The sequence below is a fragment of the Thamnophis sirtalis genome, unplaced genomic scaffold (genome assembly GCF_051295495.1).
Source record: "Thamnophis sirtalis isolate CommonGarterSnake01/CBP01778 unplaced genomic scaffold, rThaSir2_p1.2 scaffold_15, whole genome shotgun sequence".
Classification (NCBI taxonomy): Eukaryota; Metazoa; Chordata; class Lepidosauria; order Squamata; family Natricidae; genus Thamnophis; species Thamnophis sirtalis.
Window position 1 is genome coordinate 3,147,088 of NW_028261395.1, and position 19,219 is coordinate 3,166,306.

Below are 19,219 nucleotides of genomic sequence, written 5' to 3' on the forward strand. Positions count from 1 at the left end.
TCCGATAAGCCCATAGGACGTCACCTATGGAAAGAATTCAAGTTAAGTAGGTTTCTATATCTGAAAGAAGAGCCGAGGTGGCGCAGTGGTTAGGGTGCAGTACTGCAGGCCACTTCAGCTGACTGCTATCTGCAGTTCGGCGGTTCAAATCTCACCGGCTGAAGGTTGACTCAGCCTTCCATCCTTCCGAGGTGGGTGAAATGAGGACCCGGATTGTTGTTGGGGGCGATATGCTGACTCTGTAAACCGCTTAGAGAGGGCTGAAAGCCCTATGAAGCGGTATATAAGTCTAACTATTGCTATTGCTAGATAGATGATAGGTAGAAAAAGAGAGAGAGAGAGATGTAGGTAGGTAGGTAGAGATACATAGATAGATCATAGATTGATAGATCCATAGATTGATCAATAGATAGGAGATAGATAGATAGATAGATAGATAGATAGATAGATAGATAGATAGATAGATAGATAGGTTGACTCAGCCTTCCATCCTTCCGAGGTGGGTGAAATGAGGACCCAGACTGTGGGGGCGATATGCTGACTCTGTAAACCGCTTAGAGAGGGCTGAAAGCCCTATGAAGCGGTATATAAGTCTAACTGCTATTGCTATTGCTATTGCTAAACAGCCATCATTCATTTTCCACTCCTGTTATTCATTTAGTTCTTTCCACCCAAGAAAAAAAGCCCACTACGTTTTAAAAAAGTGATCGGAATAAGTCTGGAAAGGCAAGCTAAGAAATGGCACATTTGTAGAAGGAAATTTGAAAAGTTCCAATCCAATATGAAGGCCTGTGTATCCCTTGAGAAGTGCTTGAAGAATTATGTTTCATGCTCCATATATGCCAGAAACTCTTGCTAAGTCACACAAGATGGCACACAGCACTGATAATGTTACCCAGTTTGGTAATGAAATGTCCGCAAGAATACAACCAAAATTAGAGAGAGCATTAAAAAAAACCCCAAACCTCTAAACTCTAGTCAAAATACAGTTAATCAAATAAATGGCCTTACAGTATTTATACTTCTTAGGCACAACAAGCCTCAGTTTTACTTTGCAAAACTTACGTATTTTAAAGATGCACTCTATTTCATTCTTTTTCCCCCCCCTGCAATTTCCAATTATACATTCTTTAAGGTTACAGACATCTCCAGCTGCGAAACCTGCATAATGAAGCGCTAGAAATCTCCAGTCTGTTTATTAACAGCCGAAGAATGGAAGAAAATTCTTTTTTGAATGCTGCGCCTACTTCTATGGTAATTACCTAAAATATATTCAGCAGTGATTTGATTTGATATCTGATTTGATTTAATGAATTTATAGGACGCCCAATCCCGAAGGACTCCGGGCGGCTTACAGAAAATACATTTTTAAAAAGTGAAGAGTTAAAAACAGAGGAAGAACAGATTAAAAACCACATCATGCACTCCATCTAAATCAGAGATGGGAAACCTGACAGATTGTAAGGGGTGCTTTGCTATCATATCCCATGCTCCCCTACATGCTTATGGCACATACTTTATTATTTATTTATTTATTTATTAGATTTATAGGCCGCCCAATCCCGGAAGACGGCACATACTTTATTATTTATTTATCTATCTATCTATCTATCTATCTATCTATCTATCTATCTATCTATCTATCTATCTATCTATCTATCATCTATCTATCTATCTATCTATCTATCTATCTATCTATCTATCTATCATCTATCTATCTATCTATCTATCTATCTATCTATCTATCTATCTATCTATCTATCTATTTATTTATTTATTTAATAGATTTATAGGCTGCCCAATCCCGGAAGACCCCGAGCGGCTTACAAAGCGAAAAGGAGAGTAATTAATTAAAAATAAAAGAAAACAATTTAAAACATCACATATGCACTCAATCTGATGGGGGCTGGACCTCAGCAATGAGGTCAACAGTCCCAGGCCTGCCGGAATAGCCAGGTTTTGATAGCCTTTCGGAAGGCCGTGAGAGTGGGTAGCGTCCGGATCTCTGGGGGTAGCTCATTCCATAGGGTTGGAGCGGCTACAGAGAAGGCCCTCCCCCGGGGAGCCGCCAGACGACGGAGAACAATTAAGCAGTGGAAGAGCCTTCAGAATTAGTGGAGGGTTCGTCCCTGGAGGTTTTTAAGAAAAGTCTGGACAGCCACCTGTCTGAAATGAGATAGGGTTTCCTACTTGAGCAGGGGGTTGGACTAGAAGGCCTCCAAGGTCCCTTCCAGCTCTATTCTGATTGGCAACTGTTTTGATAATGTGTGTTTTGGACAGCAATTCAGCACAGCGGAATGGAGAGGAGCCACAGTGCACAGGGTCACCATACATGGAGTTCCAGGTCCAGAACCATTCACCATTTTTCCCGTAAGGCAAGGCACTACAGTCGCTCAGCTTCTGCATGAGGTAAGCTTTGCATCAAATAAGTCACGTGAATTCTGAGAACCTTAAGATAGTCGTAACCAACACCACAGAGAGTTCTCGACCTACTATCGTTCCGGTGGTGGGTTTCAAAAAAATTTGGAACCTACTCTGTGGGTGTGGCCTCCTTTGTGGGAGTGGCTTGCTGGACATGTGACCAGGTGGGAGTGGCTTGCCATGTGTTTTCTTTCTCTCTCTCTCTCTCTCTCTCTCTCTCTCTCTCTCTTTCCTTCCTTTTGTCTTTCTGTCCCTTTTTTCTTTTTTTCTTTCATCTCTCTCTCACACCCTTTTTCTTTCTTTTTTCTTTCTTTCTTTCTTTCTTCCTTTCTTTCTCTTTCTCTCTCGGTGTCAGTCTCTCTCTCTCTCTCTCTCTTTCTCTTTCCTTCCTTTTCTCTTTCTGTCCCTTTTTTCTTTTTTTCTTTCATCTCTCTCTCTCACTCTTTCTTTCTTTTTTCTTTATTTATTTCTTCCTTCCTTTCTTTCTCTCTTGGTGTCAGTCTCTCTCTCTCTTTCTCTTTCTCTTTCCTTCCTTTTCTCTTTCTGTCCCTTTTTTCTTTTTTTCTTTCATCTCTCTCTCACCCTTTTTCTTTCTGTTTTCTTTCTTTCTTCCTTCCTTTCTTTCTCTTTCTCTCTCTGTGTCAGTCTCTCTCTCTCTCTTTCCTTCCTTTTCTCTTTCTGTCCCTTTTTTATTTTTTCTTTCATCTCTCTCTCACTCTTTTTCTTTCTTTTTTCTTTCTTTATTTATTTCTTCCTTTCTTTCTCTTTCTCTCTCTGTGTCAGTCTCTCTCTCTCTCTCTCTCTCTCTCTCTCTCTGTATGTGTGTGGGGGCAGTGGGGGGGTTTCAAAAAGTTTTGGAACCTCTTCTGTAGGTGTGGCCTGCTTTCCGGGTCCACTGGTGGAACCTCTTCTAACCGGTCCGGTAGATTTGACGAACCGGTTCTACCGAATAGGTGCGAACTGGTAGGAACCCACCTCTGTATCATTCATTCCATGAGCATTCAAAGTTACAACAGTGCTGAAGAAATGATGTTTACGACAGTCTTTGGAGTTCCGCTCTATATGCTGGTTTGAGCACCCCAACCCCCCAATTTTTTTGATTTGATTTCTTTCCCTTGTTCTTACTCATGGTGGTTTCCCCTCAAGCCCTGCATAGTGATTCATTGTCTTTACAGTAGTGAAAAAAAAGATGTGTCAATTTATTTGGCGAAATGTTTAGTATCATAACTGGCAAGCCCAAATAGTCTTCTTAATCCCCTTGAATTGTCAATTGTAATTTTTCATCTTTTCTGTGCATAGAACTTGTGATGCAAGAATAAAAGCTGGAGTTTGTTTTGCAATCTGTAGAACTTGTGAAGAAATTACATTTGCGTAGATGAAATTTAAGTTGAAAACGTGACACGTGTAGGCCTGGTGTAAGCAGCTGTCCCCTTTTCCAGTGATCATCCTTATATCTCCAGGCAGAAAAAAATGTTTTTTGCATAGGTTCTCTGCCAGTGGTGGGTTTCAAAAATTGTTGGAACCTACTCTGTGGGTGTGGCCTCCTTTGTGGGAGTGGCTTGCTGCCCATGTGACCAGATGGGAGTGGCTTGCCGCCCATGTGACCGGATAGGAAGATGCCAACGACACTTGTCAGAACCACCTTAAATTACCTCCCACACAGCCCTGGCATGCATAAGAATAGGATGTAAACTTGTTTTTGAAAAGGCATCTTTGGTTTGCGTTAAAACAACTTCAACACACGCAGTGTTCTGATTGCACCACAAACGCAGTAGTCATCCTTACCTTTCACAGAGGCCCTGAGTTTTATAAATAGGAGCATGATAGTGTAGAATAATCCTATCCAAGGACCAGTGGTGGGTTTCAAAACTTTTTGGAACCTCTTCTGTAGGTGTGGCCTGCTTTCCGGGTCCACTGGTGGAACCTCTTCTAACCGGTTCGGTAGATTTGACGAACTGGTTCTACCGAATAGGTGCGAACTGGTAGGAACCCACCTCTGGTTCTCTCCCACCTTCTTTAACATAAAACACTAGTTTATTATCTTGACATAGAGAAATGCTCAGCCATGAAGTCCATTAGGTAAAAATGCAGCTGGAACACATCACGGTTAATTTCCCAGAGCTGACATGCTGCAGAGCTGCCTGGCGAGTGAGGAAAAATACAAATTGAATAAATTTTATATTCAATTCAGTATGTTTCAACCAGATCCTTTCCTGTCCGTTAGAACTGTCGTCATTGTAATCCATTTAGAAGTTATTACGAATCAAATAAATCATATAGCTCTAAAATACGGACGATGAAAGATCTCTGAGGGAAAAACCCCATCATGACCAGAGGTTAAGGTTAAGGTTAAGGTTTAATGGATTTGTATGCCAGTGTTTCTCAACCTTGGCAACTTGAAGATGTCCGGACTTCAAGTCCCAGAATTCCCCAGCCAGCATTCGCTGGCTGGGGAATTCTGGGAGTTGAAGTCCGGACATCTTCAAGTTGCCAAGGTTGAGAAACACTGTTGTATGCTACCCAATCCCGAAGGACTCCGGGCGGCTTACATAAAAACAATTTAAAAATATTTTAAAAAATTAAAATACAAGGCAAAGCGAATTAAAAGAACACAACATGCACTTAACCTTAGTGGGGCTGGAACTCAATCAAAGATCAACAGCCCCAGGCCTGCCGGAACAGCCAGGTCTTAACAGACTTTCGGAAGGCCGAGAGAGTGGGGAGGGTCCGGATCTCAGGGGGTAGATCGTTCCAGAGGGCCGGAGAAGCTACAGAGAAGGCTCTCCCCCGAGGAGCCGCCAGACGACATTGTGTAGTCGACGGCACCCGGAGAAGGCCCATCCTGTGAGATCTTATTGGGCGCTGGGAGGTATGTGGCAGGAGGCGGTCACGGAGATATCCAGGTCCTAGGCCATGTAGGGCTTTAAAGGTGATGAAGCGTGTTCGGAGACCAATAGGGAGCCAGTGCAGCTCACGGAGGATAGTTGTAACATGGCTGTATCTAGGTACACCCAGTATCGCTTGCGCGGCTGCATTCTGGACCAATTGTAGTCTCCGGACACTTTTCAAGAGATGGGTTCCTACCAATTCGCACCTATTCGATAAAACCGGTTCGTCAAATCTACCGAACCGGTTAGAAGAGGTTCCACCAGTGGACCCGGAAAGCAAGCCACACCTACAGAAGAAGAGGTTCCAACAATTTTTGGAAAGCCACCACTGATCATGACCTAAGCTACAGAGCTGCCAAAAAGGACGTTTGTCAATTATTCTGTGATACTAAAAAGTCATGCAAGCTTTTATGGCAAGATTGAGATCTTAAAGTAAAAAAAAGAAAATTGGTGGTGATGCGGTACTCTTAATTCTTGCCATCCAAGTGTGCTTGGATGATTTGTTTGGTGTGAAGAAATGCGATGTCTCTCTCTCCTTCCCAGGCAAATTGGCTTCATCGTAAAACTTTTGCTTGTCATGTATTTTCCCATCGGGAGCAAAAGCCTAAAAGTGCCAAATCCATAAGCAGAAAATTCTTCAACTGATTAGCAGATTGTCGTTCCATTCCGACGATCTTGGGAAGCAGAATAAATATTCCGGCAAAGCCCGACTGAACAAAAAAATAAGATTAAAAAGCATTTGATGAAAAGCACTTGAGAGACCGCCTACTGCCAATTACCTCCACTAGACCGATACGATCGCATAGATTAGGCCTCCTCCGAATTCCATCATCCAGCCAGTGTAGACTGGCAACTACCCGGAGGAGAGCCTTCTCGGTGGCTGCTCCGACCCTCTGGAACGAACTCCCCGTGGAGATTCGGACCCTCACCACCCTCCAGTCCTTCCGCGCTGCCCTAAAGATCTGCCTGTCCCGGCTGGCCTGGGGTTAAGACTCTAACCCCACTCGAATTGTGTGGCTGTTGTGTTTTTTAATATGTTGTATTGTCTGTATGTTGGAAACTGTTTGTCCTTCCCCCCCCCCTTTTTTTTTGCACTGTGAGCCGCCCTGAGTCCCCCCAGGGAAAAGGGCGGCATACAAATAAAGGGAAAATGAAAATGAAATGAAAATTTGTCCCTTTTAAAATAATCAGTTGTTTAAATCATAAGACAACTCTAAGAAAGACCCTCTGAGGAATGTGTTCAGTGGTGGGTTTCAAAAATTGTTGGAACCTACTCTGTGGGTGTGGCCTCCTTTGTGGGAGTGGCTTGCCACCCATGTGACCGGATGGGAGTGGCTTGCCGCCCACGTGACCGGATATGAAATTATGGATTAGTACTTAGGTCGGTCCAAGTAGCTATTCAGAAACTCTGGCATTGAAGCATGCAAGTCTTAAAGCTGTCAAGTTACAAGATCCTTGCCAGTGGTGGGTTTCAACAAATTTTGGAACCTCTTCTGTAGGTGTGGCCTGCTTTCCGGGTCCACTGGTGGAACCTCTTCTAACCGGTTCGGTAGATTTGACGAACCGGTTCTACCGAATAGGTGCGAACGGGTAGGAACCCACCTCTGAATGTGTTAATACATTTTAGTACACACCGGGCTAAATAATAAAACATTTATTTGCTATTGAACATTCATTCCTTTGCCATTCTAATTATCACCGTGGTTCTGTTTTAGATTTTGGCTAATGCCAATGGTATTGGAAACTATCCCACCGACTACTTTTTGATGGAGGAGAAGTGCTTTATATCGAAAGACAGGAACGAGTATAGGAAGCCACCGTTCCAGAGGGTACTTGGCCCCGAGGAAGAGGTCATCCAGCTCTTGAACAGCTGGTTCCCAGAGGAAGGCTACGTCGGAAGAATTATCTTTAAAATGCGCGAGGAAGTGAGTCTGTTTGCCTTGATATCTATTGCTTGCTGATGGTATCGGGGGGGAGCAACAAAGACAGCTTGTGCAGCTGGCTGGAATTTTATTCTTGGAATTTGAAGAGAAGACTCCGGCCTTATAAAGAAGCTAGATTGTCATGTGCTCTTAATGAAAGCATTTAAATTAAATGTGTGAAGTTGCTCTGAAGATATTATTTTGCATTCTTAAGGCCTTTTTTTCCCTCTGCCCTGGAGCTGTGCATCATTATTATTATTATTATTACAGCATGGACTAAAAGCTAAAAGCATTTTTGCTGTGACCTGATCCCTTCCAGTTATTTAAAAACATCCCGTGTCAATACATAATTGGCCACAACTGAAAAGAGATGGGTACTCTCAAATTTCCTTTTAATCTTATAGCAATAGCAATAGCAGTTAGACTTATATACCGCTTCATAGGGCTTTCAGCCCTCTCTAAGCGGTTTACAGAGTCAGCATATCGCCCCCAACAACAATCTGGGTCCTCATTTCACCTACCTCGGAAGGATGGAAGGCTGAGTCAACCTTGAGCCGGTGAGATTAGAACCGCTGAACTGCAGATAATTACTAGTAGTGAATTTTCCATCGCCACAGCTGCTGTGCAGAACCAGGTTCTTTATTGGGATATTCACTAGGACACCAAATTGTATAAGAAGCCAGGGTGCAGCCCCTATACGTTTTTCACTATACCCTTGTTGATAACTCTCACAATTTAAAAAAAATTACACATGGCTCCGGTTCAGGGGTGGGTTTCTCACCCTGTTCCAACCGGTTCGGTTGGAACGGGGCCGGCGGCGTCCTCGTGCATGCGCGCGGTGCACACATGCGTACTAGCGTCTGCGTGACGCTCCAGCTGCTCCTGGACGATCGTGCAGGCGCTGTATGCGTCCTGCGCATGCGTGGAAGCGCAGAACTCATCAAAACCGGGTAAGGACCGCGGGCGGGCGCGCCCTTCGCCGTTCCCGAAAGTTACTTACTTCCGGGTTCGGCGACCAACCGGTTCGCAGGGACCGCCGCGAACCGGTTGAAACCCACCCCTGCTCCGGGTCCACCAAATACACGTGAAATTAGAATTTTTCAAATGCATTTGCTATTTGAGTGACCTTCTTCAACCCAGTTATAGGATTTTCAGCTGAATGGTATTGCAAACGTCGCCAACTTTCTGCTTATCCCTAAGCGAAGTTAATTTGTGAACAAGTTTAAATTAAAAAAAAAAAAACCACAATCCTTGAGGGACTCTATTCAAATTTTTTCCCCATTGAAAAATATTGCCCACTTATCCCCGCTGTCTGCTTTCTGTTTTTTTTTTTAAAAAAAAAAAAACAGCTAACAGTCCATAAAAGGACAGGCCCTCTTAACCACAAATCCCACTAAATTTAGTCAAGAGCCTTCGATGAGAAAGTTTATCAAGAGCTGTTTGAAAATTCAAATATGCAATGTTAATGCGGCCTCCTCTAGCCATATCCCAGGGCCTATGAATAAAATTGCTCTTATTAGCAGAAGGAAGAAAAATGGAATCAGAATTAACGCATTTATTTTGCCAGCTGATTCATGAGTATTAAGTATTTAATAAATTTATAGGCCGCCCAATCCCGAAGGACTCCGGGCGGCTTACAGAAATACATTTTTAAAAAATAAAGAATTTAAAAAAAAACGGAGAAAAACAGATTAAAAGATCACTTCATGCACTCAATCTGGGCGGGGCCGGACCTCATTCATGAGGTCAACAGCTGCAGGCCTGCCGGAATAACCAGGTTTTGGTAGCCTTTCGGAAGGCTGTGAGAGTGGGAAGGATCCGGATTTTCGGGGGTAGATCATTCCATAGGGTCGGAGCGGATCCCCCGGGGAGCCGCCAGCCGACGTTGTCTGGTCGACGGCACCTGGAGAAGGCCCACCCTGTGCGATCTTATCGGCCGTTGGGAGGTATGAGCATTGATGTAGTGTGAAATTGGTATATCTGTTAAAGAGGGCAGAGAAGAGCAACAAGGATGATTGGAGGGCTGGAGGCTAAAACATATGAAGAACGGTTGCTGGAATTGGGTATGTCTAGTTTAATGAAAGAAGGACTAGGGGAGACATGATAGCAGTCTTCCAATATTTGAAGGGCTGCCACAAAGAAGGGGGAATCAAACTATTTACTAGACAGGAAGCAAGGGGTCAAAACTAATCAGGGAGAGCAGCAACCTAGAACTAAGGAGAAATTTCCTGACAGTTAGAGCAATTAATAAGTGGAACAACTTGACTCCAGAAATTGTGCATGCCCCAACTTTTAGAGAAGAGATTGAACAACCATTTGTATGAAATGGCATAAGATTTCCTGCCTGAGCAGGGGTTTGGACTAGAAGACCTCCAAGGTCCTTTTTCAACTCTGTTATTCAGTTCTATGAACTGGCTATGCTTAAATGCTTTCTGGATAATATGTGGGTTGGGCTATGAGATTGATCTGATCAAGTGACATCGCACCCACCAGTGGGCGAATACCAGGGTTCCTATGAGTCTGCGCAAATCGTTTTGGCTCTCTGGGCTAAAGGACATGAAAATAAATATATGGATTCTTTGCACTACCTTGTATTTTTAATAAAGGCCTGTTAAGTTGTATCTAACTCTACACTGTGTCGGTGTAGAGTAGGGGGGCACTGTTCATCTTTGTTTCTTAACCGAGGGAGCCAGCATTTTGGTGCACAGAATGCGGTTACCTTCCCACCAAAGTGGTACCTATTTATCTAATCACATTTGCATGTTTTAGAACTGCTAGGAGGGCAGATGCTCAGGCAAGCAATGGGAACTCACCCGTTCCACAGCCCTTGGTCTCAAACCCAAAAGCTATCTGCTTTTCCCACAGAGAAGCTCAGTGGCCGAGGTGGCGCAGTGGTTAGGGTGCAGCACTGCAGGCCACTTCAGCTGACTGTTATCTGCAGTTCAGCGGTTCTAATCTCACCGGCTCAGGGTTGATTCAGCCTTCCATCCTTCCGAGGTGGGTGAAATGAGGACCCGGATTGTTGTTGGGGGCGATATGCTGACTCTGTAAACCGCTTAGAGAGGGCTGAGAGCCCTATGAAGCGGTATATAAGTCGAACTGCTATTGCTAGTGTCTTTAACAGCTGAGCCATTGCGCCTCCTTATTTAGCAGTATTGCAAAAGGGGCATAATCGATTGTCATTTTGATCTTATTTTTCAAAAACGAATCCTTTATTCCCATGCAGGAAAGGAGAAGAGATTTGAGGGAGCAACCTCTGTGATATGGGTCTACTTTGAAAACCTAGACGCTCTTAATGTTTAACATGTTTTTCTAGAGTTTAAATGCAAAGAATCTCTGTCAGGAGGAAAAAGACAATGCGGTCGCAGTCTCTGAAGACGATAGTTTCTTTGTTCAAGTCCATGATGTTTCCCCTGAGCAGCCCCGGACAGTCATCAAGGCTCCTTGCTTCAGCACAGCCCAGGATGTCATCCAGCAGGTAGAACAAAACGCTTTGATCTTGCTTGCTCCTAGCTAAGATTTGCACTGGTGTTGAGTGGACCCATTGAATATCATTCATGGCTTAGGGCCTGGATATCTACGGGACCGTCTTCTGCCACATACCTCCCAGCGTCCGATAAGATCTCACAGGGTGGGCCTTCTCCGGGTGCCGTCAACTAGACAATGTCGTTTGGCGGCTCCTCGGGGGAGGGCCTTCTCTGTAGCTACTCCGGCCCTATGGAACGATCTACCCCCAGAGATCCGGACCCTCCCCACTCTCGCAGCCTTCAAAAAGTCTATTAAGACCTGGCTTTTCCGGCAGGCCTGGGGCTGTTGAGTTCCCGGCCCCACTTGAATTGCTGCGTTTGTTGTATTTTTAATCTGTCTCTATATTCTGTATGTCTTGTTCATTTTTGTATTGCCCCTTCCCCATGTGTTTGTTCGCCGCCCTGAGTCCCCCTGGGAGTAGGGCGGCATACAAGTTTAATAAATACTAATACTATTATCAACTTCTAATTTCTTTTCTTTAACAGACTTTATGCAAAGCCAAATACTCCTACAGTATTTTGAACCATCCTAACCCAAGCGATTACGTCCTTTTGGAAGAAATAACGAAAGAGCCAGCAAACAAAAAATCTTCCACACCCAAAACGTGTCAGAGGATTCTTTTGGACCAAGAATGTGTGTTTCAGGCCCAGAACAAATGGAAAGGAGCCGGGAAATTTATTCTTAAACTTAAGGAACAAGTCCAAGTAAGTAAATTATTTAAAGAGTTCATTCTTTTCATTTCATTTCATTTATTGAATTTCTATGCCGCCCAATCCCGGAAGGACTCCGGGCGGCTTACAGAATGAAAAAAGAATTGAGTTAATCATAAACGAGACTGGAAAAAATGGATTGACTATATACAAAATAAATACGGGACCAAGAAATTCCAGTTAGCCTATGCTTAAGATCAGAAATGATTTAAATTGTTTAAAGTTAGTTCAGCAAGAAGCAGCTAAGGTCAATGTAGAATGTCATTAATTTCTTTATTTCTTTTTTCTCAATAGATTTTAGACTGTGTTTGTTAGAAATCCATACCGTGTACGGGTTCTGGGAAGTCGGGGGGGGGAGGAGGAGGGGGGTTGGGGGGGAGGGTGGAGGGAGGGAGGGGTATACATTAGGCTAGACAAGAATTTGGTGGTAAACTAGAATTATTTTGGCATACAAAAAATTGTACTTCGATGTCTTACTGATTGAGGAATGATGAAATGTTTGTTTTAAAAGAAATAAAACTTTTGAACCAGAATGAAAAAAGAATTAAAAAGAATTATTAAAACAATGGGACACAGCAAGTTAAACAGGAGTTGGGTTGAGTAATAATATATGAAAATGTTTTGCTATTTCATAGTTATGCATGATTAGAAATGGGTTAAAATAGAAGAAATCCAAGATATAATGGAGATGAGGAAATAAAATTGGCAGATTTGTCCATTTGTCCGTACATAGATAGTTCTTTGATTGCCGAGGTGGCACAGTGGTTAGGGTGCAGTACTGCAGGCCACTTCAGCTGACTGTTATCTGCAGTTCAGCGGTTCAAATCTCACCGGCTCAGGGTCGACTCAGCCTTCCATCCTTCCGAGGTGGGTGAAATGAGGACCCGGATTGTTGGGGACAATGAAGTGGTATATAAGTCTAAGTAGCCGAGGTGGCGCAGTGGTTAGGGTGCAGTACTGCAGGCCACTTCAGCTGACTGTTATCTGCAGTTCAGCGGTTCTAATCTCACCGGCTCAAGGTTGACTCAGCCTTCCATCCTTCCGAGGTGGGTGAAATGAGGACCTGGATTGTTGGGGGCGATATGCTGACTCTGTAAACTGCTTAGAGAGGGCTGAAAGCCCGATGAAGCGGTATATAAGTCTAACTGCTATTGCTATTGCTCTGCCCGGAGTCCTTCGGGATTGGGCGGCCTATAAATTCATTAAACATTCAACATTAAACATTCATTAATCTTTGGATGGTTCATAGGCATGAATTGGGTTCATTCTGTATCCTACAGAAACCTTCGTTAGGGAATGAGGAAAGAGGAAATTAACTACATGGCTTCATATTATTATTAATAATGTAACGAGTCGTGCTCTTCATGAAGGTATTGCTTCCAATATTTAGGTGAATAAATCACATTTTGGCCATTTCTTTTGAGATCCTCCTTTCTTTCCTTTTTTTTTCCTTCCGGGCAGGCAGGCCGAGATGATAAAAGAAAAGGCATTTCCTTTGCTAATGAATTTAAGAAATTAACGAAGTCAAGTAAGCAGTACAGAGGTTTTATAACTCCACCTCTACAGACTTCTTCGGAAGGTCTTCAGAATAAAGACGAGAAGGCGGCTTGCCACTTGACGTTTAGCGATGCTATGGAATAACTCTTAACAGCTTTCAATTCAGGTAGGATGACGCCAATGTCCAAATATTAAATAATTTAAAAGTTGGTGTTTTTTAAATTAAAAACGGGTCTCCGTACAGGTGGGAGTTTTTAGGTTCACAGTCTCGAAGATATAACACAGGAAGATAAATGGTTGGGGCACAAATCAAAAAAGAAAGAAAACCCAGGGTATCAAAGGGGGGACTGAAGACAGCTGGTAATCTAGAGAACTGATGCAGTAGTTTTATTTTCTATGCCTCTGAACTATTTCTTATTTCATGGACTGGCTATTTAATTTAGGCAAGCTTCGTGAAATATGGGAAATTCGATATGGTAGGACAGTGTTTTCCAACATTTCCAGGTTGACAGCCCAGCATGGGTGGAAGAGGGGGGAGGGTAGAGGGGATGGTTCTCCTGTGCGCTGCTTGGGGAATCCAAGCATGGGTTAACTTTGTCCATTAGCCTAGAGACTGAGTTACGTAATTATTGACCAGGCCTCCCCTGGTTTAATTTGGTTTGGTTGGTTTAATTTATTTGTATGCCGCCCTTTTCCCTGAGGGGACTCAGGGCGGCTCACAACTCAGAAGGGAGGGGAAATACAAACAGAGTAACAAAAACATAAAACCATACGTACTTAAAAATACAACAATCATACCGTTCAAAGTGGGGCAGCGAATCTTTAGCCCCAGGCCTGTCGGAACAGCCAGGTTTTAAGGGCTTTGCGGAAGGCCTGGAGGGTGGTGAGGGTATGAATCTCCACGGGGAGTTCGTTCCAGAGGGTCGGAGCAGCCACAGAGAAGGCTCTCCTCCGGGTAGTCGCCAGTCGACACTGGGCGGCTGATGGAATTCGGAGGAGGCCTAGTCTGTGGGATCTAATTGGTCTAGTGGAGGTAATTGGCAGTAGGCGGTCTCTCAAGTACCCGGGATGGCTCAGTTTTTTAACTCAGTCCAGCCTAAAGAGACGCAAATAATTTCTCTACTCTAGGTTAATAGATAAATTCAACTCTTTTGCTTGGTTAATTTGAGTTTTCTTTCGTTTTTCTTTATTTTGTAAATATTTAAATATTAATATTTAATATCTATTTAAATCGGATGTGTAGTTTATGGAATTGCTGAAGGTTCGCGCTTCCTTGTGACTCAAGCGGTTGCGGGAAGTCGCTAATTGGATTGTAAGCGCGGAGGTTGGCAAGAGTCGGTGTGCCGACCTCTGCCTGAATTGTAGCCGCAGAAAGAGTCGGTTCGCCGCTCTCGTGACAGTATGGGCGACATCAGTGACATCCTAAAAGTGAACCATCAGCCAGCCAATGTCGACTGGCAACTACCCGGAGGAGAGCCTTCTCGGTGGCTGCTCCGACCCTCTGGAACGAACTCCCCGTGGAGATTCGTACCCTCACCACCCTCCAGGCCTTCCGCATAGCCCTTAAAAGCTGGCTGTTCCAACAGGCCTGGGGCTAACGACTTGTAACCCCACTCGAATGGTGTGACTGTTGTGTTTTTAACGGTGTATGACTCTATGTTTTGTAACTTGTCTGTCTCCCCCCCCCCCCTTCAATTGTGAGCCGCCCTGAGTCCCCTCAGGGAAAAGGGCGGCATACAAATAAAGTATAAAAAATAATAATACACAAATTGCAAAAATATTGCTGAGCTTTGGCTGTATAATGTAACAAATCCCTGTTGACTAAGAGACCCACAAAAAATTGTACTGAACTAAGGACAAACTTCTATTGTGTGTTTCCATTATTATCAACTTGGTTTATTGCTCTAATAGCAGATAGCAGGAAAAGCAAAGCCAACAGATTATTCTTTCCGCTGAGTTAAATTTAGGATTTCCTCGACATGGTTCTTTCTCATGCTCTCGTGCAGTGCCCCAAAAACATTTTTTTCCCAGAAATCTAGGATAAAGCGCATCATAGATTCAAGGCATCTCCCCTTCTCAGTAGGAGACAGTGTGACTTGCTAGTACACAAAGCAAATCATATTTTTCACAAGCCTTTGTTAGTGCCATCACTCTTGACTGAAAAGCCCTCTCCTAAATAGAAATACTATTTTGGGGACCCCACCACAAAGCTACAGAGAAATAGGAGACGAGGTTTCAAAGAAACATGAGAAGCATGTCAGCTTCAGAACATAGGTAAACGCAAAGGTTCCCCTCGTACATTCGTGCTAGTCATTCCCAACTCTAGGGGGCGGTGCTCATCTCTGTTTCTAAGCTGAAGAGCCACACTGTCTGATGACTTTAACTTTAACTTTAATAAGATTTGTATGCTGCCGACTCCCTTGGGACGCTGGAAAAATAGGAACCACCTTTGGTGGGAAGGTAAGAAGCGTTCCGTGTGCTTTCGGCGTTTAGTCATACCAGCCACATGACCACGGAATTGACCCGCTTCAAGGTGCTAGTCGTTACTTTTAAAGCCCTACGTGGTATTGGACCTGGCTACCTGAGAGACCGCCTCCTGCCATTCACCTCCCAACGACTAATAAGATCGCACAGGTTGGGCCTCCTCCGGGTGCCGTCGACCGGACAATGCCGGCTGGCGGCTCCCCGAGGGAGGGCCTTCTCTGTAGCTGCACCGGCCTTGTGGAAAGAGCTACCCGCCGAGATCTGGACCCTCACCACTCTCCCGGCCTTCCGTAAAGCAACCAAGACCTGGCTGTTACGGCAGACATGGGACTGTTGATGAATATCCAACCCTATTGGATGATAGATTAATTTTAACAATTGTATTTTTAAAATTTATATGTTTTTACTTTTGTCCCCTCCCTCGGGGAGCCGCCAGCCGGCATTGTCCGGTTGACGGCACCCAGAGGAGGCCCAACCTGTGTGATCTTATTGGTCGTTGGCATTTATGGTCCCTTTACGACCTGTGAACTTCAACCCCCCACCACCACCCCACTGCTGGCTCAGGGAAGTCCATAGGTCTTTGAATGGGGCCATAGCTGTCCATCCTGGTTTGGGCTGTCTAAGCGGTTGAAGGTTTATCTGTTTTTATAATTTGGAGGGAGGGTCAGTAATGCAACCCAGAGTCCATTGGAGTTGGGCAGCTGTTGTGACTCAGCAGATGTCTTCTGTGAGTCTTTTCGGGATACAAGATTCATTATGCAGCTGGGGCTTGTTAGAGGCAGGTTTGGAGATAAAAGGACGGATGCTGCCACACCCTAGTCGCAGGAGTCAACGTTCCTTCATGCGTACAACATTGCTTGATACACTTGGATAAGTGCTTTGGTGTTTCTTGTAACCCTGATTCAAGGCTACACTTGGAGAAGTGCATTGCTTGTAAGAGTTGTTTTGTTTTTCATTCTGTTATCTAGTCAAGAGACTGTATTTATGTTATTTTGGGGCTCGAAGCCAGTTTGAACTGAGAACTGATAAAGAAAGTTCCTTTTAAGTTTATTCGTCTTGCCGTTTGTTAAGAGCCGTGAAGGGGGGGACAGAACAGGCAGCTATAATATATTTAAATAAATAAATCAGATTTCAGTCTGGACTATTTTTTTCTTTTCACATTTTTAAAAAAAAATCTGAACTACTTTAACCCTGATGTCAGCTGAAGTATTATTTTGGTCCGTTGATTTTTCATGGGGAAAAATAAAATAAAATCAGGGGTGGGATTCAGCCAGTTCGGACTGGGTCAGGCGAGCCGATAATTTGATGATTTGCTAGCTGGGAGCAAACTGGTTCACTCTGACAATCAGGTCGTCCCGCCCCCCTGTGCTTTATCTACCTATATCCTTTCAGCTGATTCACGCGGCAGAGCAATTGTCATATCTCAGCTCTGTCGCTCCCCAGAAGTAACGTGGAAGGTACGTTTGGTTAAAACTGCGCATAGAGCATCAAACTGGTTGTTAAACCAGCAGAATCCCACCACTGAATTAAATAATGGGAACTCGGATACTTTCAACATATTTGTATTTGTATTTTATTATTTGTATGCCGCCCTTCTCCGGGAGGACTCAGAGGGGCGAACAACTCAAGGGGGAAAAAAAGGGGGAACATAAAAGACAAAATACAAATAATAAAAGTAGACAACAGTCGCACAACCATACATGTCGAGAGGGGAGGGGAACTCATCACCCCCAGGCCTGCCGGCAAAGCCAGGTTTTGACGGCTTTTCGGAAGGCCTGGAGAGAGGTGAGGGTCCGAATCCCTGCGGGGAGTTCATTCCAGAGGGCCGGAGCTGCCACAGAGAAGGCCCTCCCCCGGGTAATAGCCAGGTGGCATTGGCTGGTAGACGGCACCCCGTTGTGCCCATTCGTTTGTTTTCTTTTCAGATAGTCAGATTTATCAAGCTGATAGTTTACCTGTTGTTTTTTTCCTGATTCCAGGGTATTATAAAATCACAACCACAGTGAAGATGAGGAGATGTAAAAACGAATCCTTCAGCATCTTTTTTTCTGTAACTGGAATACGTCACTGAAAGAGAGAGGAAAATCTTTGGCGGATGGAAGAAATCACCAGTGAGGCCGCGAAAGGGCGCGTTGAGGTTGGCTGTCAACGCGGTTTTGATAGAGATGAGAGGCTGGTGGAGTTCTGCAAAGGAGAACTGGGGACTCTGAACTTTGAAAGAATCCCACGGAAGAATTTGGAAATGGTTTCCTTCTTCATAATCAGCACCTTGGTTTGGGAGAGTGAAGCATGCACCTTCTGTAGTCCCTGCAAACAGAAGCCTGTTTTTTTTTTTTAAAGATCTTAATTAAGTCTCTTAAGGGAAAACGAAGGTTTATAACATTTCATAGTCTGTTGCATAATTGTAATGCGCCTTTTAAGAATTCCTCTTCACACTCATATGATCAAAAGGAAGGTGTGTATCTAGTCCATTGCGGTTCACAAATTTTAGTAGATTATTGTGAATATATCATTTGTCTTAATGTCAGTGTACAATAGATGTTATATATATATATATATATTAATTAGAAGAGAAAATTTTAATTTGTAATGTATCCTAGTTTCCCTGTTTGAAATACAGTAATTTATTTTAAAGTATTAAAATATGTGCCACTGTAATATATTTATCACGTCTTCCTTTAGAGAATTCTAATTATCTTTATTAAAAGTGTTGCTTGTTTCTCCATTTGAAGAGGGTAAATGTTTAATTTTATTGAAAAATATCTGTATGTTGAATATTTCAGTAAGTAATGTTAATTTTTTTGGGGGGGTAAAAAAAAGCTATTAAAGTAAAGATTTCGTTTTGGATTCTCCGTTCAACACACAACACAAGACTTGAGTAAAATTTATATTTTTTGTTCTTAAACTTGCTTTGCATAAATAGTATTTAGAGTAAGGAAGAAAACCTCCCATTTAACTAGAATGTAAAAATTGAGGCTTCTTTTTACCTAAAAGTCTTGTAAAAAAAAATAGCAATAGCAATAGCAATAGCAGTAGACTTATATACCGCTTCATAGGGCTTTCAGCCCTCTCTAAGCGGTTTACAGAGTCAGCATATCGCCCCCAACAACAATCCGGGTCCTCATTTTACCCACCTCGGAAGGATGGAAGGCTGAGTCAACCCTGAGCCGGTGAGATTTGAACCGCTGACCTGCTGATCTAGCAGTAGCCTGCAGTGCTGCATTTAACCACTGCGCCACCTAGTTTTATAAAAATTTCTCAATTTGGATTTATTTTATAAAGCCGCTACACCATTAATTAAAGCTTTTTCTTTTCCCTCTATATTGTCATAATTACAGGTAATCCTCAATTGACAACTGTTCATTCAATTATCATTCAAAGTTACAATGGCACTGGAAAAAGTGACTTATGACCATTTTCACACTTACGACCATTACAGCATCCCCGTGGTCACGGGATCCAAATTCTGACGCTTGGCAACTGACTCATATTTATGACAGTTGCAGTGTCCTAGAGTGATGCGATCACCTTTTGCAACCTCCTAACAAGCAAACTCAATGGGAAAGCCTGATTCACTTAACGACCATGTCACTAACTTAATAAGCACAGTGATTCACTTAACAACTGTGGCAAGAAAGGTCTTAAAGTGGAGCAAAATTCACTTAACAAATGTCTCACTTAACATACATTTTGGGCTCAATTGTGGTTGTGTGTCAAGGACTATCTAAGTAGGCAGGGGTAAGAATGTCCATTCCCCCCTTCAGGTGTT

At 43.4% G+C, this 19,219-nt stretch overlaps 1 protein-coding gene across 2 annotated transcripts in view; it reads left to right on the forward strand.

Moving 5' to 3' along the window:
* The window catches only part of PLCE1 (phospholipase C epsilon 1), a 131,376-nt gene extending 113,125 nt beyond the window's left edge, over positions 1 to 18,251 (forward strand). For both annotated transcript variants that reach the window (XM_087702600.1, XM_087702601.1), the window contains 7 exons: positions 1,136 to 1,254; positions 2,281 to 2,409; positions 7,025 to 7,234; positions 10,548 to 10,709; positions 11,245 to 11,463; positions 12,931 to 13,132; positions 17,430 to 18,251. In XM_087702600.1, coding sequence (XP_087558726.1) covers positions 1,136 to 1,254; positions 2,281 to 2,409; positions 7,025 to 7,234; positions 10,548 to 10,709; positions 11,245 to 11,463; positions 12,931 to 13,110 — 1,019 coding nt within the window. In that variant the 3' untranslated portion in view covers positions 13,111 to 13,132; positions 17,430 to 18,251. The remainder of the gene's footprint in view (positions 1 to 1,135; positions 1,255 to 2,280; positions 2,410 to 7,024; positions 7,235 to 10,547; positions 10,710 to 11,244; positions 11,464 to 12,930; positions 13,133 to 17,429) is intronic.
* Positions 18,252 to 19,219: the final 968 nt, after the last annotated feature.